Source organism: Pseudonaja textilis, chromosome 12 (assembly GCF_049901715.1).
Source record: "Pseudonaja textilis isolate UNSWEBS1 chromosome 12, rPseTex1.2, whole genome shotgun sequence".
Lineage (NCBI taxonomy): Eukaryota > Metazoa > Chordata > Lepidosauria > Squamata > Elapidae > Pseudonaja > Pseudonaja textilis.
The window spans coordinates 19,991,586-20,016,277 of NC_142001.1; the positions used below are offsets into that span (position 1 = coordinate 19,991,586).

The 24,692-nt window shown below is 44.5% G+C and overlaps 2 protein-coding genes across 3 annotated transcripts; both read right to left on the reverse strand.

Annotated features, from left to right (window-relative positions):
• Positions 1-1,068: 1,068 nt before the first annotated feature.
• BRS3 (bombesin receptor subtype 3) lies at positions 1,069-12,473 on the reverse strand. Of its 2 annotated transcripts, XM_087940804.1 has the most exons (4): positions 12,459-12,473; positions 6,123-6,565; positions 4,711-5,059; positions 1,069-2,064 (listed from the first exon to the last, which is right to left on the reverse strand). In XM_087940804.1, exons 2-4 carry the CDS (start codon positions 6,554-6,556, stop codon positions 1,669-1,671), a joined length of 1,179 nt encoding a protein of 392 aa, XP_087796930.1. In that variant the 5' UTR covers positions 6,557-6,565; positions 12,459-12,473; the 3' UTR covers positions 1,069-1,668. The 2 variants fall into 2 exon arrangements, with proteins under 2 accessions (XP_087796930.1, XP_026572349.1); XM_026716564.2 differs by lacking the exon at positions 12,459-12,473 and having other exon boundaries at positions 6,123-6,617.
• Positions 9,935-24,130, reverse strand: ADGRG4 (adhesion G protein-coupled receptor G4). The gene is made up of 17 exons (XM_087941274.1): positions 24,126-24,130; positions 20,967-21,115; positions 20,432-20,564; positions 19,739-19,857; positions 18,973-19,183; positions 16,596-16,761; positions 16,338-16,487; positions 16,030-16,152; positions 15,237-15,282; positions 14,926-15,029; positions 14,643-14,764; positions 14,179-14,447; positions 13,270-13,372; positions 12,480-12,769; positions 11,711-11,809; positions 10,841-11,002; positions 9,935-10,044 (listed from the first exon to the last, which is right to left on the reverse strand). Exons 1-17 carry the CDS (start codon positions 24,128-24,130, stop codon positions 9,935-9,937), a joined length of 2,361 nt encoding a protein of 786 aa, XP_087797400.1.
• Between the last annotated feature and the right edge of the window lie 562 nt (positions 24,131-24,692).

Consider the following 24,692-nt stretch of genomic DNA (forward strand, 5'->3'; position numbering starts at 1 on the left):
TGTTCCCGTGCAGCCTGGATTAATTGTTTTGAGGGTGACCTTCCTCTGTGGACCACCACAACTTTCTCATGGACCACCAGTGGTCCCCGGCCCACTGGTTGGCAACCACTGGACTAGAAGACCGCTGAGGTCCCCCCCCAAGTCTGTTTTTCAGTAGCAACTCGCAATACAGAATCAGTTACCATTTGCTGTACCGAAAGCAAGCTTTATTAGGGCTTAATCATTGAAATTTCACAACAAGGCTGTAGTACGATAGAGGAGAGAAAACCTGCTTTCAGATGACAGATGCAAAGCTCTCCCGTCATTCAAGAAAGGGGCAAGGACGTGATAGGCAGTTCTCCGCTTAACGGCTACCAGAAAGTTTCGTCGCGAAGCGATGTGTTTGTGAAATGAGTTGTGCCCGACTTTAATGACTTTTTCAGCCACAGTCATTAAGCAAATCATGCAGTCCTTAAACGAATCTGGCTTCCTCCTCCCCCGGTTGACTTTGTGTGTTAGAAGCCTCCTGAGACGATCACAGATGACGATAATGTGGCAACCGTCGTAAATCCACTGGCTTACAGTAGGACCACCCTTATTTCAAAGTCCTCATATCGCTCCATAATGGCCTTGAATGCAGAAGCCAATGTCTCTGGAAGCAGAATATGAAGGGAGGGGTTTATTGGCCATTATTTGCAATCAGCATGTGGTGGGATTCAAAAGTTTTTACTACTGGTTCTGTGGATGTGGCTTGGGGGGGGCGTGGCTTGGTGGGCATGGCAGGGGAAGGATATACTGCAAAATCCCATTCCCTCCCCCACCCCACTAACCTGCTTTCTAGCTCGGTTCTCCTGGGCAGGGCAACAAAAGAAGACCCAGCCAATCAGCTGGGACTCTGGGGGCAGAGAATAGATGGGGTTGGTGGGGCCAGTCAGAGGCGGGATTTGCCAGTTCTCCAAACTATTCAAAATTTCCACTACCGGTTCTCCAGAACTGGTCAGAACCGGCTGAATCCCACCTCTGGTTCTGATGGTGTATGTAGCCACTTTATGACTAATTAACACTAATCCTTTTTACACACACACACACACACACACAGTATCTCTGTACCTCTTTCTAGCAACCTGCGAGTAAGGAGAATGACAAACAGGCTTGCCTCCAGAAGGCTTTTAAGAAAAGGTTGGACAACCATTTGTCTGAAATTGAATCAGGTCAGGGGTCAGTCTTGAGCAGGGGTCAGTCAAGAAGACCTCCCAAGTCCCTTCCAAGGCTGCGATTTGATGTTAATGCTATTTGAGCTGTTAGCCAGCCCTTGTCTCCTCCTGCAGTCGCAAGCTAACAGCTCATCCTTTCCTTCCTAGGCAGCTGCCAATATCCTCTACCCTGACCTAAAGCAAGTCAGGTTCTTGTTTCTCTTCCTTGCAAAGGGCCTAGGGAACCCCAGGGTGGGGTTTGGTTAAGTTGAACATGCCTGGGAGGGCAGCTTGGGAGGAAAACCACGCAGGGATGTGCATGTGTGAAACAGATGGCTGGGATTCGCGGGAAAGTTCCGTGATGCCGAGGTGTGAGATCTTAAGATGCACTGGGAAGATTTTTTTCTGCCGAGTACAAAAAATCTCTCCTCTCCCTTCGGCAATTTTCTGGATCTTGCTGGCAGCTCTAGCAGGCATGACAGATCCCCAAGTGCAATTAAACACTCTCCTCTTCTTTGGTGATGCTATAATCCGTGAGCAAAGTGACACTGATTTCCGAGCCCGTGACTGACATGGCTCGGCTCGGGGGATGCGTCTGAGTGAGGCTGGCCCTTCGGACGGGCATCTTGGCTTTGCAACACGAGATTTCCTTCTTGAAATGTTGGCGGAAGCTTTTGCTCAGCCAGTAGAGAGCGAAGGGGTTGACGCAGGAATTGCTGAAGGCCAATGCTCGGGAGAAGATGGTGGCCACCAGATGGAAAGAGGACGTATCTATGGAAGTGTGGTAGGTGAAGGAACGGTACAGGTAGAGGATGTGGTTGGGTAGCCAGCAGAAGGCAAACAAACCCACCAAGACCAGCACGGTTTTGGCCACTCGCTTGCGGGATTCAATCTAAGGGGGGGAAAATGCAAATTATTGTTCCTGGTTTCTTCATAAAATAGGCCAACATCAACATGGCAACAAGAGATAAATACTGCTAGACCTTTTTTGGCTTATTGATGACTCCAAAGAAGGGAACTTTTCTTCCTTCCTTCCTTCCTTCCTTCCTTCCTTCCTTCCTTCCTTCCTTCCTTCCTTCCTTCCTTCCTTCCTTTGCTTTAAACCAAGAGTCTTCAAACTTGGCTAGTTTAAGACTTGTGGCCTTCAACTCCCAGAATTCCTGAGCTAACATGACTGGAGGAGGAAGAATTCTGGGAGTTGGAGTCCACAAGTCTTAAAGCTGTCAAGTTTGGAGACCCCTGCTTTAAACCAATAATATAATAACAATATATAACAGTTCATCCAAATTATCTGGTCCTTGAGCACTACTCTGAATGTTGGACCGTAAAAAACATGACCCATCAACAGTCTTCTTATGTTCTCCTACAAGCCAGCTAAATATTGCTTCCAATAATTGCAGTTCCTTCATGGAATTTACAGAAAGAGGTATTTAATTTTAGTAATTAGACTTGGAAAATATGGAGGAGCAGCTCCCCATTTCAATAAAGATTTGGTGAGAGAATCAGATTGGCATAGCAGTTAAGGCACTGAACTAGGAGGAGTCCTGCCTTAGTGACGGAAGCCAACTGGAAGGGCAGGGAGGTCCAATCTTGGCAACTTTAAGACTTGAGGACTTCAATTCCCAGAATTCCCCTGAGGAGTCAAGGACTGACTTAGATCAGCCTAGGCTCAGCTTCTTCTTCTTTTTGTTTTTATAAAAGTTAGGCTGCTTCTGCTGCTCGCCATATTTTCTCCTGAGATACAAGCTGGGGAACATCTCCCCGGTTACTTTCTGCCACTTATCAGCAAAAAACCAGAGCTGGGCGTAGCCTGCCCTTGATAAAAACTGCAAAGTAAACATGGTCTTGTGTAACATAAGAAGTAGAAGGCAAAAGGGTGCCACGGTTACGGGGCGGGGAAAAAAGGCCAAATTTGCTTTTTATGGAGTAAAGTTCCAGATTACTATGGATTAGGGATTCAAAGCTGAAGCCCACCTCAGTAGCCTGATTAATGAACCTTATTGATTTTATATATATATACAGACACACACACACACACACACACAGAGAGAGAGAGAGAGAGAGAGAATACTTTATTTTTATTTTATAAACTTTATACAGCTGGCCATCTCACAAATATGACTCGGTAGTGCACAATGAAACTATAATAATGCTTTCTCCCCACTTAATCTTCTCGTGGGCCAGGTGTGCTTCAAAGAGAACTTCTGGATCCCAAAACAGTGATGCCATTTGGGGACCAAATAGATCCATTGGCTCAACCTTTTATAGCCCACACAGTCTATTTATGACACCCACTAGCCCACTTGTCTGCGAACATCCTGCAATTGAGTGATCTCATTGGGTTGACCTCCATGTCCTCCAAAATAACTCTGTCTAAGCGAGGGGGGGCAGAATCCTGTTTCTGTTTCAAAAGACCCCTGTCAACCCTGAAGCTGACCTGGGGGAAGCCGTCTTGGGGCCTCAGTGTTGCCACACTGGAGTGAGGGATAGGGAAGGGGTGATTCAACTGGTGTAACAACTGGTTCAGTGAGCATGCGCTTTGCGTGCTTTGCACACACGCGCACCAAAAGCACGCTTTGTGCGTGTACAGAACATTTGCTACAGACCTTCTCTAGCAATCCCTGTGTGTTAAACAGCTGATGCGTGGCAATTTGCTGTGCCGTGAGAATCAGCTGAGCTTGAAAAACAGGATATAAAGCACAGCCTAGAGCCCAGGCAAGCGAGTGGGCCCAACAGCTGATCGTTGTTCCCAGCTGACCCTCAGAGCTACCGGTTTGCCCAAACCAGGCTGAACCAGTAGAATCCCAACCCTGATGGGGAGGGGGGAATTAGAGAGTGCTGGGCTCGTGTAGTCAAAGCAAAATACTTTCTCTTGAGAACCAAGGACATTCTCACACCTGAGAATGGAGGAAGGAGGAGTGATGTCACCAGATCAGGACGCTGCACCGTTTGGGCCATGTGACTGGTTGGTTGGGGTTGAGGGGGAACTTTTAATTAGGTGAAAACCAAGGGGCCCCTCAAACTTGGTTTTCACCAGATATGCACCAATATATTTCCAATAAAGCTATTCTTTGAGGAATTTACCTGCCTCAGAGTTCTTACTTGCAATGGATTTATTACTTGGAACCAGTGGTGGTATGCTACCAGTTCGGCCCAGTTCGGCTGAACTACAGTAATAGTAAAAATCACTACCAGTTCACCAAACAGCCGAGACGAGGGGGCAAAAAGCCCCCAACAATCAGCTGAGATTATAAAAGACCGAAAAATGCATGGGAGGGTAGGAGGGTTGCTTCTAGTTTTCTGTTTCTTCATCCTCTCAGCTGACTGGCTTGTTAGGGGCACAGGTACGCACACACATGCGATTCCCCCCATCAAACCGGTAGCAACTAAGGTAGGATCCCACTACTGGTGGGAACCCTGACCACCCAACTATCTAAGACGAGGGTCTCCAACTCTGGGAGTTGAAGTCCACCAGGCTTAAAGTTGCCAAGGTTGGAGACCCCGATCTAAGAAATGCAGGCTGGAAACCTTTGCTTACCTGCTTACGGGCGTGAGCCTGCTCTTCTGCGGGCATGCTGGACGTGCTCTTGTAGAGGGTCTTGGCAATCAGAAAATAGTAGATCGATATGATCGCTAGGGGTAGGATGTAGAAGATCAAGAAGCAAACCAGTGAGTGGGCTTCCTGCAGGACACGTTCTGAGACGGGATACGGGGCGCAGGTTTCGAGGGTGGTGTTCTTCTCGAGCAGGTGGAAAGTATAGAGGTCTGAAGAGACGGCTTCCGGAGTAGCAAATAACATGGAGACGATCCAGATACAAGCAACTTTGCAGCAGGTTTTCAGAACGGCATCCGAGTGGAGCTCCAAGGGTTTTACAATCGCCTTGTACCTACCAAACATGGTATGTCAGCTCTTGGAAGGCTAAGGAAGGTTTTCCCCCTCTGTTTGGGGAAGGTATCTGGGGTCAGGTCCTTTATTTTTCATACTGTGTTGAGTATTTCAGGATTATACTACAATCTCTGTGTGTTTCTTACCCCAAAATGTGCAGGGAAAGTAAAATACACCATACAGTCGCAGTGACTTTATTCAGAGAGCCCCTGAACCCAACACAAAGGTCTTGTAATGATACTTCCGCCCTCCAAGCTCTGGGTATATGTTATCTTCCCCTGTTCAACAGCTGAACCTCTGGTGCTACTTATTTATTCATTTACTTATTGCAAATATACTTGTCCTCTGAACTGATCAAGTTTAATAAAGGCCAGTTGATTTAGTCCAGGAAATTAAAACTTGTGCGAATCTTAGGCAACGGGCCGCAGGGATGTTCTAATCATCCTGGCCTTTCATTTCATGTTTTTTTGTAAATTGCTTTCCCGCACCACTAGGTAGCACCAAGATACAGCAGAGATTCTCTCTCTCTTTTTAAAAAAAGGCATTTTGTTTTTCAATCGTATCATTATCCTTTCTCATTTATTTGTTGGCTGCGCCGTAAATGATATCATTTTGTTAGATGTGAGCAGTGAATTTTAAAGAATTTGCTTCAGAATTTTCCGATTCTGTTCCTTTAAGGAAAAAAAAACCGCATTGGCTTCCCATTACTTGGAAATGAAAAGGAACATTTTAAACACTGAAATAGCCTAAAGGATAAAGAGACAGCAGTGATTTTGCTCCACTAGAAAATCAAATCTTCCAAACCCATCGCCTACACTCATACAAATATACTCTCCCATGCATCAGAATTTGCATGCATTTCTGGTCAGAAGATTGTCCCAGCTACCAACTGTCTGAGGACCAGGAGTGATCAGACAGAAACAAAAAATGCAGGGCTTAAGCTATGAAAATAGCTGGATCTGGCCATTTGACAGTCAAGTCTATGGACTGGCATAGTCCAATTTTGACTAGGAAGTTTCATTTCTTACAGTGCCTTCATGAACAGTTAAATGGTCGAAACTCACCTGTCAGCGCTGAGGACCGTGAGCGTGAACACGGATACCCCCACTGAGGTTCGTTGAATAAAAGACAGGAGTTTACAGCCAATTCGTCCAAACAACCACGTATCCACGATGTAACAGGCAGCGTCAACTGGCACGCAGGTCAACAGAAGGAGCAGGTCCCCAAAAGCCAGGCTAGTAATGAAAATATTGGGCACGGTCTGCATGGATTTGATCTTGAAGAAGACTTTGACAAGGATGACGTTCCCTAGGAGACCCATGGAAATGATGGTGGCGTAGGCTGCATAAATAACGCAGAGGGTCCCCAAACCAAGGGAGGCATCTCCAGACCAGCTTTCCTGGCTTGTTTGGTTGCTCATTAAGGGGGGCGGCTCTTCTGTTGAGTTGACATCTTCATAGAGATCAGCATTTCTCACCAGCAGTGATGACCTGGGCATTTTTGAAAGCTCCGGGTGGAATTAAACTAATAGGGAACCCTTAAAACTCACCCCATATCATCTCCTGTCCCTGAAAATGTGAGAAAGATGAAGAGAGGTCCAAGCAATTCACCAGAAAAATCAACTGCTCAGGAGATTCAACTCTTTTCCTCTTGCTGTGGAGTCATCAAGCATGATAAAGACAAATATGCATAGTTTTCACTGCTGAATTGTGTGGGAGGTGGAGAAGATGGTTGGGGTTACTTCCCCCCACTCTCTCTCTCTTTTTCCTTTTTTTGAATATGCTTCAGAGATCCTGTGGGTGAAAGTGGAGATGGAGAGATAGAGCAAGTAAACTCAGATTGCAAAATATGAAAAGAGGCAACAGATGAGAATGTCTTTATAGCCTGGCCCACTGTTCTGTCAGCCGGTTTTCAAGCACACCCAGCTTTCTTCATGACAGTTGGTTTCATTTTATTTTCAAACCGAATTGGCAAGAGTCGGAATTCTGCCTCTTGAATGACTGGAATGTAACAGATTGAAAAGAGGAAGGGTCTGTCACAAACTAGAGATGACGGAAGGAGAAAAGAAAAGGGTGGCTTGCTTTTACAAGTTATCGACATTTCGTTTGACGCTGTCCAGGGTGCTTCCAACTGACCTGTGAGATCGGACAATCATCTACTGTAGTGGAATGTAGTCTGGATTCCCCAGAAGGAAGAGGTTGTATCGCAGAGGAGCAAGAGACAGTTTGGTTGGGAGTAAATAAGTCAAGACAGTTTCTTCCTAGAAATTCTTTCTTCCTAGAAATTCTAATGGGTCGAGTAATTTGCTTTAGTTTGCCAAGGTTTCTGTCTCTATGTGAGGAACAATAAAGGAACTTGCTGAGGAGTAATTCTGAGCATCTTTCTTGGTTTTGGGGGGCTTGACATCAATCCCAGGTGGAACTGCCTACCTTCTAAAGTCATGGGGGCTCCACCACTGGAGGTTTTCAAGCAAAGGATGGACATAGACTGAAACACTCTGAAAATTTGTGCCATGCCACACAGCATATCTTGTCTAAGAGTGCCTTTGTTGACCAAAAGGCTTCTGAATTTTCAGGTACCCTGGTGACATCCTTGGAAGATAACAACATTATAGGAGATTCAGCTCAGTGGCTTCTTTTGTGTCCAGAAGGGCGGGAAAGGATTGAATTCTAGAGGATTAAAAGGGACCACAGAGAGCAAAGCCATCTCTCTCTCTCTCTCTCTCTCCTCACCATGGAAGCCATTTTGTGAGGGCACCCACAACATATCCTAGACGTTCGATCCCTGGATTATTGCTATAGATAGAAGATCACCACTGTTGCTCACAAAAGCATTTGTCCTGTTAGTGAAGGCAGATGGCGTCCAAGCCAAGGGGAAGCTATCCATCACAAACTATCTTCCCTTCAAGCTCCCAAGGAAAAAAAAGGAGTTAAAAAGCTTTTTTTTTAACCCTCCCTTTTTGAGCTACAGAAAAATTATCCTAAGCGTATATAAGTGATGAATGATGACAGGCTGATTACCCTCCCATTTCTACCCCAATACTCATCAGAATATCCCACATTATGTCTTTGCTCTCTTCAGATTTTAAGAGTGGGTGACTACAGGCTGCGGAGCTCTTTTGCAAAAAACAAAAAGTGTTAGTTATTCAGATCTGTTTCCAAAGAGGTGGGCCATCTACCTCCAGTAGATATTAATATTCACAAGGCTTGAGTCACTCTGATTTTTTTAAAAAAAATGAATGCAAATGGCAATTACATTTTGAAAAGGTGCATCAAATAATTCTTGAGTTTCTTCATTATCCTCCCTTTCTGGAGCTGTCAGGGAAGCGTTTCCGAGCAGAAGGAAAAAAAGACGGTGTATGTTGACATTTGTGTGTGTAAATGCACAAATCCCCACATCCCAGAATAAGCCTGAAGCATCATCAATAGAATCATTATGCTGCTGACATCTTTTGGTACAAAACATCTTTTTCAATAAAACTTTTTTCTTCCTCCCAACAGTTATAACCCTGAACCTTCTTCCTCTCACCTTGGTAAAAGTGAGGCACATAAATAGATTGTACATCCTTGTCATAAAAAGTAAAACCACTTCCAGATCCACCCACCCAGAATTAAAAATACGTCCCTTTCGGGCCTATGGTTTGATGGTCTATCTCTGAAGCTGCAAATTTAAAGCAATTATTCCATATTTTCTTCTACCTGCACCAATAGCATCCCTGTAGCATCAGCTACCTTTCTGCACTTGGCATGATTTACGCCTTCGAATAAAATTACAGGCCTTCAGTCCAAATGACAACTTGAACAATGCAGCGTTGGAAGGCGACAGGATACAGTCTTGAAGTTGTGTGAAGATAGAACAAAGGCACTATCTGGCAGAGGAATATAGAACTAATGAGAGGAAATTCTCCTTTCTCAAATAATTGGCATGCTGCAATTGGCGTCAACAAACAAGACTTCTCTTGTTTTTGTTTTGTTGTTTTGTTGCTTCTGACTGATTTTAAAACATCATTCTACGTGCATCGTTTCCAATCTGGTGCTCCCGTGATAAATGGCTGAGAAAAAACAGGCTCAACATCTGGCAGGACCATTTTTGCACACCTGGTGAACATTTTTTAAAAGGTAACTTCAGGAAGACCTCTGACAGCTTCCAATGATTCTGAGCCTGAACTCCACAATCTCTTTGCTGTTAGTCCCTCTGAACAGACCTGGATGGGGACCATAGTTTAGAAACTCTGGCCAACACCTGACATTTCTTCACCTGAAGTCTCATGCTGGGTTTTGTCCGCTTCTAATCTTGGGTTTTCATTTTATTCCAGACTTTTGATCCTTCGATGAAATAAGTCCTCTGGCTTCCAGTGTTTCATTTCCAGCCGTGGTCTTGCTCTCTACGTGCCATGTCGATGTTTGTTTAGCCATAAATACACTAGAGTTGGCTAGAATCTCGGAAAACGCCATGCCACAAATAAACCACACCACCTTATGGCTTATTGTATTTCATGAAAGCCCGATCTAAAGATAAGACAGTAATGTGTCCCTGCCACAAAGGTCCTAACCAGAAGCCCCCATTCAATTCTGGAGCCAACCGGAAGTCCGGTTGCCCCACCATAGAGTCTCTCCTAGCACAGCATCCTTTTTCCTCTGCTGACCAGAAGTCCAGTTCCCCCACCATAGAGTCTCCTCCCAGTGCAGCCTCCTTTTTCCTTTTACTGACTGGCAACAGGGAACTGTAGCAGAGGGATGAAAGGGCCACATGCGGCTCTAGAGCCACGGGTTGCCATCCCCTGACTTACACAAATACACCCACAATGTTTACAGTCAGAAATCTGCCAACTGGTCTCCTCTCCTGCTTATTCTCCAGCTTAAATGGACTTCCTACTTCAGTTGCCCACAGCCAACATATGGGTGAGAAGGGCTGACAGCATCTTCCTCCATTCAATTATGTGAAGACTGATTGTTGAATTTTGAGTGAGAGCATTTTTGTTTTGAGCTGTGAGAGTAAGCATCAGAAAGCCAAGGAAGAGTCAGATTCACCTTTAAGACAAATCTTTATTTTTCTCTGTGTGGTGAAGGTCAACATCTCCTGGCAATATACTCCTCATTCGGGGAAGTTTGACTGCCTGAGAAGCTGAGGACATATGGCCGTAACTGCAGCAAGCAATGTGATCTAAAATATAAATAGATGGGAATTTTCTTTTTAGCTCTTGCATACACTTGTCCCCAAAGCATAACAGATCGTCAATTCTCTGTGGAATATTTATTGATAGCCCCCTTATAATCTTAAGTGCTACCACCCCACAATGGCTGTCTTGTCTTTGTGATTTTACCGAACGGCTGCGTTCACTCAACACATCTGATTACTAAACTATTCTAGGTTGAACTGGGAATTTCAAAAAAATTACTCCCTTTGCAGAAGACATCAACCACTATCTTCTGAGACTGACATTGTATCAGTTTAGTATGTTGTATGAAGGCATCTGTTAAATTTTGGCGTGGTCTAGTTGAGTTTGGTTGACTGCTGTTGCTTACTCCTTCCATTTGGAAGGATCTTACGCTTGGACCATAATGTAGTCCATACAACCTCTGGTTCCACAGGAGATGCTTTGAATGCTCCTGTAAAAACTCCCTGCAAGCTAAAAATAAAATTAACACCATTGTGCTCGTTTTCTGCTAACCAAGGGAGATCATTCTTCTCAGAAGAGGAACAGTCAAAGAGACTTCTAGGATTCTGCTACATGGGTAGTCAAAGCCCTTACTCCCCCAAATATCCATTTCTTCCTTCTCACCGGTTTCAAACCCAAAGTCTGGACTTGCTTCAGGTAAATTGTCAGAGCCATTGGTTATGGATCCTGTGGCGCAAGACTTGGGGGACTTCAAAGAATGACTCGCGTGTTTCCGCTCAATGATGCAATGGTTATTTCTCAGCACGGTGGCTGAGCTAATTGACTCTGAAATCAGATGGAAGAATTCAGGGGGTAACAGAGGTATAAAATCTGGAATAAGAAGTAGAAAGTCTGCTATCTTCTACAGCATGTTCTACCATAGCTCCTGGACAGTGGTGGGATTCAAAAAAATTTACATGTCGGCGTTGCGAGGGGTATGGCCATATGACTAGGTGGGCATGGATTTTTCTGCTTTTTGCAGCCCCCCCCCCCCATTTTTGGGGCCTTCTGGGCCACAGGCAAGGCCCCTGGGGGAGGCGTTTTTGCTCCCAGAAGGCTTTCCCTAGGGCTCAGGAAGGCAGAAAATGGAGGGGGGGGGTTGCCTTCCTGGGCCTCCTGGGTGAAGCAGTAAGTAAGTGAGGAGACTCCTGGCACAGCTGATTGTAGGAACAGCTGATTGTGGGAGGGGAAAAAAAGAAATATCTTAAGGAGCAACTGGGCGGGCTAGTGCCAGGCGGGTGGGATGAACGAGCATTGGGTGGGGCAAGCAAGAGGCGACTGGGTGACCGGGTTACTATCAGGTCGACAACCCACGCCAAATCCTTGCTACTGGTTCATGTGAACCGGTATGAACCGGCTGAATATCACCACTGCAGCAGGGCAGCAATCATACATTTGCAAGCGTTAAGACCAACTCTTGCAAGTTTGTGTGAGCCCGTCATGTCAAGGAAAGCAACACCGCCTCAGAACAGAAAGAAACGACGGGTGCCTTACGGGAGTTGCCGAGCTGAAATTTCCCACAGCAGAAGTGTATCTGGCATTGCGTCCTGACGTTATCCTTCATGAGGCAGTAGAAGACAAAGATGAAGAACCCTAGAAAGGAAAGCACATTAAATGTTCCTTGGGTTGTCCTACGCATTCTGGTCATCCAAGCTTTTCATAAATTATAAAGGTTGTAGGAGCAGATGAGTTGCAGAAAGCACAGAAGCATCCCACAGAAATTAACAAAGCATTGACAAAATCAGAAGTGTTCTGGTTCTTCAACTGACATTACAAAATGTTCTACAAGGAATTGAAGACTCCAAACAAGAGTCTAATCTATCCCACCCATCCCTCAAATTTATAATTTCTGGAGGAGACAATGAGAAATCTCATCAAGTGGTGGGACAGAGAAGAACAAGGAGATAAAGCAGAGCAGACATAATTCATACCTTGGTTACAATTGGAAATATATGATGGAAGCACCTGGAAATTCAGTCTTCTACATCTAAAGCAGGTGCTCCACCACCTCATGACTTGAGTATTGTATCCTTGGGCCTATCTCAACCTGGCACCTTGAAGATGTTTTGGAATTACTCTACCCTCATCCTACTGTGTTGTAGGGAGGTGGAACTTTGTCACAATTGAGCTGTAGGAACACCAGGATCTTGTAGCTGGAACTACCAAGGGCCACAACTTGGTCTTGTGTTCTTCTTATGCTATGGTCCTTCCCCCCCTCCCCCCTCCCCCATGGCCAGTGCACCTTATCATGAGATGTAATTACCTTGCAGGGAGTTGCAAATGGCAAAGACGTACATGAAGGCAGTCTTCAAAGGGCCCCATGCAAAGAAGGCAAAACCCCACGTCAAGCCCAGCAGGAATGTAAGGCTGATCACTCTCTTCAAGTCAAGGAGGAATTCTTGGTTCCGGTCCTTCTTGACCCTGGGATTGTTGGTTTTCATGACACGGATTTGACAAAGAACAGTAACGAACATGCCAATGTTGATCAGGAATACCAGGATGAAATAGCCAACTAGAGAGATGTAAAAAACCCAGTTGTCCTGAATCCAGCAACTGGAGAAAGATAAAGGAAGACGGGTTGGTCAACTCCATGTTGACTGATTTGAAGTTTTGATCCAACCTTCTTAGAAGATGCCAGGCTAAAGAAGACAGGTTTATAGATAAAAAGCAGCACCTTGGATGGATGGATTTGATTTGATTTGATTTGATTTGATAGGTCCACCTTTCATAGACAAACTCATGCATGGTATATAAAGCTTCATCAGCCACCTATTTTTCCCCACCACAAAAATCTTTTAATATAGGTTGGACTGAAGAGGAAAAACTGACTCAAGATCTCTCTGTGAGCTTTCACGATTCAAGATAGACTAGGATCTGAGCTTTCCTGCTCTTAGCTCAATATTTTTTTTTTACCAATGCAACCTGCTGAAGTAGGTATGTAAACAATTTAGGGGCTAAAGATGGAACAGTGGGAATTATAGCAGTGGGGGTCTTCGGTTGAATTTCTTCCAGCTGTTCTTTCGGGTAAAAAATCATCAAAACAAAAGACTTACAATTGCATGGATGGGCTGTCGGCACTTCTTCTCAGAGCATAGTCAGTCCCATAAAAGTCTCTGTTGATGCTGAGGACCACAATTACGATAAGTGCTGGGATTCCTAAAGAGCCCCAAGAAAACAAAACTGCATTAACCCAAAATAAAAATAAAAAAAGGAGAAACGCCTGCAGAGTCCTAGCTGGAGAAAAGAAATGTAGGAGCAAAGCCCTAGTTAACAGGAAAGACGAGCACAGGAAGAATTTGGATTAATATCTAACACCCACATTAAAAAAAAATAAGAGCGATTCAGCCTTGTGAAGCTTAAGAATTAACTTCAATGATTTTAGTCTGAAATTTCTTCCTCTGTCACATTAAAATGGGACATTTTAACGATGGTAGGGCATCATTCTGTGTTTGGGGGTCACATCTATCCCAGTTTTAAACTTAATACATCACATTTAGAATCAGAGATCTTTTAGGAGACCATTCTTCTTCTTCTCCTCCTTCTCCTTCCTTCTCCTTTCTTCTCTTCCTCCTCAACACTCAATCCCCCCCGAAGAAACTCTGGCCCTGCCCATTCTAGGGTATGTCTCCCATAAGCGACACGATGCCTGGTACAATTATGTCCTGCTGTTCCCCACCCAGGCAGCCAACCAGATGCCTTAATGGGAAGATTGCATGAAAAATGACCAGGCAGCCTCGCCTCTATTCCCTCACTTTGCTTGATGGAGATTGTTACCCAAAGATAGGTTGCATCTCCATCTGGTGGTGCCCTTGAAAATGAATTTGAAGGTGCCCTTTCCTGTGCTCACCAGTGGCACCACTCTTAACAATGTAAACCACACGGCAAAATTCCGAAACCTGCATGATGTTTACAAACCGGGAACATTCGTCTAGAAATCAAAACGCCATGTCTCCGATACTTACCCCAGCCGGCTATGGAAAACTTGAGCATGTAATACGGGACGTAGACTTTGAAGACTTTCACCAGGGCAAAATACATGTTGATGGCTTCCAGGCACATCCAGGTAAAGGCAGACAGCAGGAAGTAATGCAAGGTCACAGCCGCCGCGATGCAAAGGCCAGGATTCTGAAACATGGCTAGCCAAGAGTTCACCAAGAAGGCAAGATTGAGCATCAACAAAGCAAAGCAGAGGTTGACGAGGATTTTGGAAGGGTAGTCCTCACGGACTTTGCTGGAACGAAAAGGGGCAAAGATAATCACTTCCTACCCTTGTCACACAGATCTCACTTCTTCCAGGGACACCGTTATTTGACTTCCTCGATGCGTGCTATCTGGGGGGTGAATGAAGGTTCTACGGCAGGACTACGAGGAGCTCCAAATTTTGTTGAGTTTAGAAAGAAAAAAACAGACAGCCAACTCTACTCACTCAGTTGAGAGATAAATCAACAATGCCAAGCCCAGGAAAATGGACGAAATGCCACACCCCACATAAGTCACCAGCGTTAAAGCCCACTCATCAGCATCGTTGAGGGGTGTCCGAGATAAGTCCTGAAAAAATAATAATTTGAGAAATACAATTGTCCCCGTATGGATGGCTGGAGAATGCTGGAAGTCCACAGGTCCTAAAATTGCCAAGGTTGGACATACCCAAAATATACGCGCTCCATTTTTTCCCACTGTAACTGGGACAACGATTGAAATGAACTTACCAGCAGAACTCCAAAATGGGTCAGATGGCTACAACTGCAGGATGTGTAGATCCTATTTGTATTTTTTATTTCACACCCCGAGGTATTCCAGCCGCCCAGGCCATCTACACAACAGAGAAATGAAATATTTCACCCATGGTTAGTAGCTCTCGACTGCTGTTTATAGCTGCTCCCAGACTTCAGGTGTGCACTGAAGGGCGGAGGGAGTGTGAATAGAGGTTCATGCTGGCTTGTTGAGAACATCTTGTTGAGAGCAACAGTTGTTGCTCTCCATCTCTCACACTTTCATCTTGGGAGTCCTCAGTACTCACCATTCTTACTGAAGTCCCAGAAGACGCAATGCACTGTAGCATCGTCCTAGTAGTAAAAAGAGAGAGAGAAAGAAACTGGCTTAAGAACAGAAGTCCTAAGTAGGAGATAACTCCCACCTATGCTGGACCTGTCACAAGACCTTCTATTCACTCAAGGCAAGAGTTCTCCTTGCATTATCACTAGTAGAAATGAGCAGGATTTTCTCCAATTTCCCAATTCCCCAGTTGGGCAACTCGATGCCCCAGCAATATTGTTGAATATGCCTGTTGCTGATATTCAGAACTTGGATAAAAATGTTAATATCTGCATGTATGAGGTGAGGTGGCTAAATATAGTTTATAAGCCATTTAACTCATTGCCATGTTGACGTAAGTAATGACGGGATGATTGTTTTCCATTACTAGGAAAACACCGTTTGCTTTATAAGCTATTTTGGGCTCAGACTGTAATTAAAAATTATGTTATCTACATCTGAAATGTGTTATTTCTCTTTAGTGCATCCTGTTCATTGATGGGATGACAGGAAGTGTTATAATTTAACTCAATCAATCAATAACAATGATTATTGTGAGCTCTGCCTTTCCATGTTTCTGTTCTTCCAACTCCACCAAGATCTAAGATCACCAACATAACCTCTTCCTTCGTGTAAATGAAGGCTCTCCAGAGGTCTGTAGGCCTTTCTTGGTCCACAGTCTTCTCAAACCAGCCATCCAAGATAGCTCCAGCTAAGTAATGCACCTTCAATGTTGTGAAAGTAACACGGGTGCTTTTGGCAACAATGTGGTGCTCTACCTCATGTGGACTTCTATGCTGTAGAACTATGCTGATTGGTTCCATGAGATCTTCAATTGTCTTGTTTTCAATGCTGGCACTTACAACATAGGTGTTCAGAACTTCGTTCTTCAAGCTATCATCCTAAAAAAGAAACACAGATTTTTTTCCCTCCGTCCTCTCTTTCTCCTATCCATCCCTCAAGGCCATTTCCAAACACTTTCCACCAGAATGAGGGAGTCACAAATTAAATCTTAGGGTTCAGCTATTCTTCTCATCCTTGGCATCCATTGCTAAGTTCCCCTGTCTTGCAAATCCAGCCTTCTTACCTTAAAGAAAAACGGGGCACCAAAAAAGGTGAATTGAATCCCAGTAAAATTTTCTCTATCAAAAGATAGGGGCTTTAGGTAATTTCTCAATAATTCTGGCAAATATATTGAGGCCTGGACATCCGTAAAGGGTGTTGGTTGGATGCTGAGCTGTATGGAGAAAGTTCTAGAATTGATTTCAAATTAATTCAGGAAGTACCTGACAGAAACAGGTGATAAGAGGTGGGGAGAAACACAAGGGTGTGAGAGAGGACTCACCTGGGGACTGGTCTTCAAAGTGTAGGATACAACCCCAAAAGCAACTCCTTGGAAGTTCATGGGATCTGGCCGTAGCACCCCCAAAGCAAGTGTAGGCAAGATGACTGATTCGTTTCTCCCGTTGAAGGTCATCTTGAAACCAATTTCTTCCATGAGCGTTAATAGTCTGGAGAAAGTACACAAGAGCTCATAAATAATGTGTTATGGAGGCCATCAAACCATGTTTTATATATATAGGTAGCCCTCAACTTATGATCGCTCACTTAGTGACTGTTTGAAATTATGATGGATCTCCCTGGAGGTACTTACAACCAAGATTCCAAGTTCCAACACACACACACACACACACACCATCAGGGGACCACAATTTGAACACTCAACATCCAGGTCACATTTATGTCCACATGTAGTGTCCCACAGTCACATGACTGCATTTTGGGGGGCAGTTTTGCCAAGAACTGTCACTTATGTTGGGCTCTTGGCCAAACTGAACCACAGCAAACCCTTGTTTCACTTAATGACCACAGTGTTTGTTTAATGGCCGCTGTAAAACAGTCATAAAATCAGGCCCATCACCCGGGTGACCCAAATACCGACCATCACAAGTTGTAACTCAAGGACTATCTATAATATCACTGGAAGACAAAATGACAAAACTTAGTCTCACTTATTTTGGCTGTGCCATTCATGGGAATTTACTGGGGGCGGGGGAACTATGTTTGGAAGAATATCTATGGAGATTCTCAGTCATCCAGGTCACGGTCAGAACTGAAGAAGCTTTTTGGATGGGAAGCGAAACCTCTTCAAGCAAAAAACAAAGAAAGTCCCGTTTCCTTTAGAAAAAGCACCTTTGGGGTATGTTTGGATGAGTTAGCAGTAAAATGAAACCCAGATGCCCCAAAACACAGTGCCATCAAAAGTGACACCAGGCAGAACACCTCTAAGAAATCGTGCAAGATCAGAAAGTGTGAAGAGGCCTGGCCTGTAGAATTGACAAGAATCAGACACAGCTGAATGGATAATATTTTTATCAACATCATCATCGTGGTAGTGACACAGTGGTTAGGATACAGTATTGCAGGCTAATTCTGCTGACTGCCGACTGCCAGCAGTTCGATTCTCACTGGCTCAAGGTTGACTCAGCCTCCCATCCTTCTGAGGTCAGTAAAATGAGGACGCCAGGTTATTGAAGGCAAGGTGCTGACTCAGTAAACTGCTTAGAGAGGGCTGTGAAGCCCTGTGAAGCGGTGTATAAGTCTGAGTGCTACTGCTATTATCTAACAGGCAGCGTATTCAGTAATGGCTCATGGCTGTGTTCTCACTTGGAACTGGGAAGCTGGAGAGAATATTGCCGGGGGAAGAACGCTGCGAGGGTGTCAACACTGAAATTGCGCTAAGCTGTGTTCCTGCTAATGTGGTTGCGTCATAAATTCTGAAGCTTCACTTTTCACACCGCATCTGGTACCCAAAATCACACCAAGGAGCATACGACCATAGAGAATAAAACCATTTGTCTGAGGTGGGATCTGTCCATCATCTTCAGATGTTTCGTGTTGGCTTGTCGCACTTATAAAAAGCATTTCTCCTTTGCTGCAGAAATTTATTCTGCACACTTTTGCACGTGCAAAGGCAGGCCTGGGAGAGAAATATGGCTGGATAAGGAGAAGCAAAACTTGGTTCTTGTGAAAGGTGTCTATTTGTTACCGAAAAGCTACAGATTTTGAATTCTGGGCGGTTGGAAAAACTTAGTAGGAGGCAAATATTTCTAGGAGAATCACGACAAAGTCTCACACTTTTTCTTTGGCATAATTACAACCTGTTCCAAAGCAGGCTGTTCATCTCTTTTTGGATTCCCATGTTTTTAGAAATAGAGAAAGGAGGTCAGGGGTTTTTTGGGGGGGTCTTGTCCTCCAAAGACTATGGAAATAATGTGGACTCTACCCCTATGTTACAGTAGTGCTCCAGTCCCAGACTGTTTCTTAGACTTAGATTTAGAATAACTTTATTGTCACTTGAAATGTACGCTAATCGTCGTACATTAAAAATGAAGCTTCATTACATGCAAGTTTCACACAAGCATCTCAGTCTGGAACTAACAACTTAGAAATAAGGAGAAATTTACCGACTGTGAGCACAATTAATCCATGGAACGACTTGCCTCCCAAAGTTGTGGATGCTCCAACACTGGAAGCTTGGTAAGAAGAGCTTGAACAAGCATTGTCTGAATTGGTATAGGGCCTCCTGTTTGAGCAGGGGTTGGACTAGAAGACCTCCAAGGACCCTTCCAACTCTGGGATTCTGGATTCTGGATCCTCAACTCAGAAGTGGAAGTCCCTTGAGCGTCTGTTTAACAGGTGAATAGGTTTTTTTTCCATACCTGTTGAGCACTGTTTGTATGTCTGGCAGCTGGTTTTTATCTTCCAGAAGTATATTCATGATTTGCAGTGTCTTCTCAGCGAGGCCCACGCTGATTTCTTCACAGTTGGCAATATCGGTCAGTTTGTTCACCAGGACCTTGATTTTGTCTTTATTCAGGTCCGAAAAACTCAAGAGATATAAAATGTGATCGGCCACCTCTTCAGCATTTTCTGCAACGGACCAAAGACAGAAGAACTAAGCCCTTGCCAGAAGTTGAGGTGCATCTCACAAGACTTCTGAGTTTTGAAGAACGGTTGACTTGGTTCCAAGCAGAAAGCCAATCTGGGTCGGTCACTGGAATCAGAGGTTTGTCTTCAGAGTTTTCGGACTCTTGCCGAAGCCCTGAAGATAGGATCTAGCACGAGTCCAAAAATTCAGAAGACAAAACCTCTGATTCCAGTGACTGATCCTGCAATATTATCCCGGGACGCGTAGATTCTCCTTCATTCGTGAGAAAGCTAGCAGCTCATGGGGAAAGTTGATAGGGTTTTTTTCTGGGAGACTGCAGGATTTGCAGGAACAGGACAGTCACACCCATGATTTCCCCAAGTCTACTGCCCACTACCACCCACCCTTTTATCCCACCCCCTCCCAACAAGGAAGGGCTTCCAAGAAATGGGAGGAAAGTGGGACTTCATTAGGTGTAGCTAGAGAAGAAAAGTAGGCACAGCTGCATTGGTTTTTAGCACCTTTCAACGTAAAAACAAGCCCACCCAGGAACTTACCGACTGTGACGGTGACATTTCTAAGATCCAGTATGTTATCTGGCAAAGTTTGCAACAGAGGACAGGCGGTCAAGTTTGACCTCTTCCAATAGGCTTTTTCAGTCTGAAGGTTAATCAAGCTTTGAAGTAAAAAGGGAGACATCAGAGAGATTAGAAGCATAGCAGATATTCTTTCATCTTTCGTTGCTTGATTGTCCTTTGTCCCAAAGGTGATTTTTTGTTTTTCTTTGTAGATGTTCTGCTTCTCATTTAAGAAGCTTCTTCAGCTTCTGAAGAAGAGCTGAAGAAGCTTCTTGGATGAGAAGTGAAACATCTTCAAAGAGAACCAAGAAAGTCCAGTTGCCTCTTGAAAAAGCACCTTTGGGATAACCATGACCTGGATGACTGAGGATCTCCATAGACATCTTGCTTGTCCTTTCTTTTTCATTTGGGCAGTTTTTTTCCTTGGGTGAACGGCTTAACCTTCCTTAGCAATGAAAATTCTAACCCTATCTGTGGTTGTAAGTCAAGGACTACCTGAGGCCCACAACTTGGACGGCCCTCTTCTGAGTGACATATGATGACCATGGAGATCTTTTCTTAGTTGGAGTTCGTCAACCCTAATTATCCTTTGGAAAATGATATCCACCGAAGATCGTCTGAGGTATGATGTCGGTGGTCAACGAAGGGGAGTTTGTGCATCCCTTGACTCACCATGCTCTGGAAGCTGTCAACTCTTGGTTGGCCTGGCAGGGCAAGGTCATCAGATTGGGGGGAACCATCTTCGGCCAGGTGTAAATCCCTTTGTAGTTGGACTGGACGGTCTCTTCAGAACATGAGTCTGGATCTTTGGGACAAGAGGGTAAGAATGGAAGATCACCTAACCTTTCTCTCCCCAGCCACTTCAGTATTGACACTACGAGTTGTCAATGAGTGGAGTAGGTTACCCAATGAAGGGTAAGCAGTTGTGATATCTTAAGATGTCCCTTCCTTTACAGATGGAGAGGTAAAGAGATATAGCAAATTTCTCCTCTAATGCTGTGTCCTATCATGGGGTGTGACTCTTGAATCTCTCAGAGTAAAACCAGGACATTTTAGCCTCTAATTTTCTAAGCCCCAAGATTGCAGCATCATTTGGATGAGAGATGCTCCCATTTTACTATCTCAAGGTTATTGTATGCAAAGAAGAGGGATCATTCAGTTGAAAGAGCATTAGGGTTTTTTAAAAAAAATCCAGTGACTATATTACCAAAAGAAATAACACGTGTATCTTTTTGCTTCACGCTCATGGACAACTGATCTTTAGTGTAATCTCCAGACAAGGTGTTTTGCAGCTCCCATATGATGTCCTGCATGCTTTGGCTGGACCTGGCCTTGATGATGGCCTTTGAGGAATATCTGAAGACACAAGCAGAGACACAATCATGAAGGATGCACTCTGGGGGTCTTTGACATCAGGAGCCAAGACTTCAACCACGTCAATGAGCTGAACCAGCTCCTAACCAAGCGATGTTCCAACCCTCCTCTTCTCCATGGAATCAAGGAGAATCTGGAACTTAGGGAGAAGGTGTTGAGCCACAAAACTCTCCCCAACTCTCCTTCTAGAAAGTCAATTTTAGTGGTAGCACCTTTATGTCCAGGTGGTGAGTGCAGAATGTAATAGTCCAGGTGTTAATGGCACCCAATTCCAAAAACCAATTATGCCCATGTCAGAAAACCAGCATTAGTTCCTGGTTGTTTCCAGAACACAAGTACTATTTTTAATCCTGATAGCTCTTGAGGGTAAGGGTGTCCTTCTCTTCCACATTATGGGTCCCTAAGTCTAAAATCAACTCACATCAGGAAGCAATCACAATTAATCCCTCCTAGCCCAGAAGTCATATAAAAACCAAGGTGTCACTTCTCAAGGGATTGCAGTTGACAATCATGGCTCGCAGTTCCAGAATTTCAGCCACAGAAGGGCTGCCAGTCACCCAAGGGTGGACACCAGCTACCTACAGCTTCAAAACCCAAGAGCCTTGAGTAGAATTGGAGTGACTCTAATTAAAAATTAAAAAAAAACTAAATTGACAAATTTGAGGAGGGAGACTATGCTTCCCTTGGCAATAATTTTGGATTCAGGGCGTATCAGCCACTGGCAGGGAATTCTGGGAGCTGAAGTCCAGGGTAGGATGTCCCACAATCTTCTGCAACAAGACAGGCAGGCTTGGGGTGGTCTTGGGGTGGCACTCCTGGAACAAGGATGTAGAAAATGTTGGCAAGTGGGCAATCACATGCCTTACCTCTGGGAAAGCCGTTTTCCATCCTTCCATTCAGAAGATCCCCGAATGCGGCATAAAAGAAGCAAACAGAAGAGTTAATAAGCCTGCGTTGTCGTTGTTGTTGTTGTTGACAAAGCCAGAAGGAAGTTTTACAGAATTAGGTGGGCAATTACTGTCTGCGGGTTGAGAAGGAGGCAAGCTTAGAAGGGAGAAAAGTGGCTAATTAGCCAGACTCAGGATGTTCTGTAAAGGTGCCACTTTCCTCCAACTCCGAAGCTGTCAGCCTTCCTTCCTTCCGATTACCCTCTGCATTTAGGCTTCGATTACAGTTTTGTACGCCCTTCTGCCAAGACATCCTGAAGGGATTCAGGGGAATTGCAGATTGTTTGGAGAATAAGCAATAAGAAGGGAGGGAGGAAAGAAAGGGGAGAAACACGATTTAAAAAAAAAAGATTGATCTACATGGAAGGAAAAGGAGCTGATATCCTGCGGCAAATATACGAGCGAGGGTTTTGCCTTTGCCAGATGGAAAACCACACTAATCAGATTCATCGGCAGCTAGCTAAGTATACCCAGGAAGGATTGGCCTTTGATATCAATAAATCAGTCTCATTATTGTGTGCAGAAAAGGCAGTGGTGCTCTCAGTAGGTCCTCTCTCTTTCTTCTTCGTTGGCATGCTCAGAGTAGGCAGCCATGGGGCTCAGTTTGCTGAGGTCTTTGCGTTACTGTGGTTATCGAAGACACTATGCAACTGGAGGCAAGGCCTTCCACTGGTTAATGGTTCTCCCAGTCAGGAAATTCCTTCTTAGTTCTAGGTTGCTTCTCTCCTTGATTAGTTTCCACCCGTTGCTCCTTGTCCTGCCCTCAGGTGCTTTGGAGAATAGCTTGACTGCCTCTTTTTTGGGGCAGCCCCTCAGATATTGGAAGACTGCTATCCTGTCATCCCTTAGTCCTTCTCTTCATTAGACTAGACCTGCCCAATTCCAGCAACGGTTCTTTCTATGTTTTAGCCTCCAGTCCCCTAATCATCTTTGTTGCTCTTCTCTGCCCTCTTTCTAGAGTCTCACCTGCCTACAACTGACCAGCATCAACAAGAAAGAAACTATTCCAGAGCTGAAGAAGCTTCTTGGATGAGAAGTGAAACATTTTCAAACAAAAGCAGAAAGTCCAGTTGCGTCTTGGGGGGTGGTGGTGGTGGTGGTAAAAACACCTCCATATACATTTAGCAAAAAAAAAAAAAAAAGTTAAAGAGTGCCTCCTAGTGGTCAGATGTGAATATAATCCCTGTAATCCAAAATCTTCCCACAGTCCTCTAATGTTAGGAAGCAAAACGGCAATATCCAAGGCTTGTAAGGAGGTTACAAGCCGTTTGCAAAAAACTTCTGCCTTTGCAGAAGCGGGAACACTTTTCTAAACCGTGAATTGCAAGGAAAGCTGGAAGTAAAAATATGTATGCTCGGTGACCCCTAGTTGGCAATTGATGGCAGGGGGGCGGGGGGGGAAGCCAACATTCTCTGCCTTGCAAGGTGTCGTTTCAGGCCTTCTCAAGATAAAGAGAGGAGCCAAGATGCCATGAGATGCCAGGGTTGTTTCTCTTAGTTTAATCTGCCAAACGAGTCTGCCATCGGCCACCTCCCTCTAGTAGTTACTAAGGCACAATCTCCGCTGCTACCATGGCAATTTCTCACCAGAGAAGAAACGGTAGCAGGAAAGAGGATGAAAGATACTCACCAGAGTCTGAAAAGAAGAAGAAAAACCAGGGTTTGATGGGGAAAGATGTGGTTTAGGACTTCTAAATACATACCCCAATTTTAGTCAGCTTGGTTCCCTTGTGGCAGTTTGCGGCTGTGTGGAAAGAGTGATATTTCAAGATCATTCAAGATCATTCTGGATGGATTTATATATATATATCTGCCTGATATATATATATATATTATATTATTATATATATATATTATTATATCTTATCTTATTATATATATATCTGCCTGATATACAGGCAGAGAAGGGGAAGATGCTGTAGGACTTACAGTGGGAGATACATTAGGTTGGTTCAAAGCACTGAATTTGGATGGAAAGAGGTCCCCAAATCTTCTTATTCATATCATTGGGTGTAAATGTACCTCTAACCCTGATAAGACCTCACATCATGGTCTACTGCCATGTTAGTTAAATGTTTTTCTCATAGGAGCCCTTCCCCCTTTTAGAAATGATGGAGGATCCCAGAGTATAGTTTGTTTTTATGGGGGGGAGAGAGACAGAGGGGAGGGAGGGAGGGAGGGAGGAGAGGGAGAAAGAGAGAGAGAGAGAGAGAGAGAGAGAGGGGGAGAGAGGGAGAGAGACAGAGAGACAGAAGAGAGAGAGAGAAAGAGAGAGAGAGAGACAGGAAGAAAGAGACACAGAGAGAAAGAGAGACAGAAAGACAAGAGAGAGAGAGAGAGAGAGAGAGAGAGAAGGGGGGAGAGGGGGAGAGAGAAGAGAGAGAGAGGAAAGAGAGAGAGAGTCAGGAAGAAAGAGACACAGAGAGAAAGAGAGACAGAAAGACAGAGAGAGAGAGAGAGAAAGAGAGAGAGAGAGAGAAAGAGAAAGAGGGGGGGAGAGAGATAGAGAGAAAGAGAGAGAGCTAAAGAGAGAGAAAGGGAGGAAGAGAGAGAATGAGAGAGAGAGAATGAGAGAGAGAGATTTGCTGTACACAACATTAAAATGGGCGCAT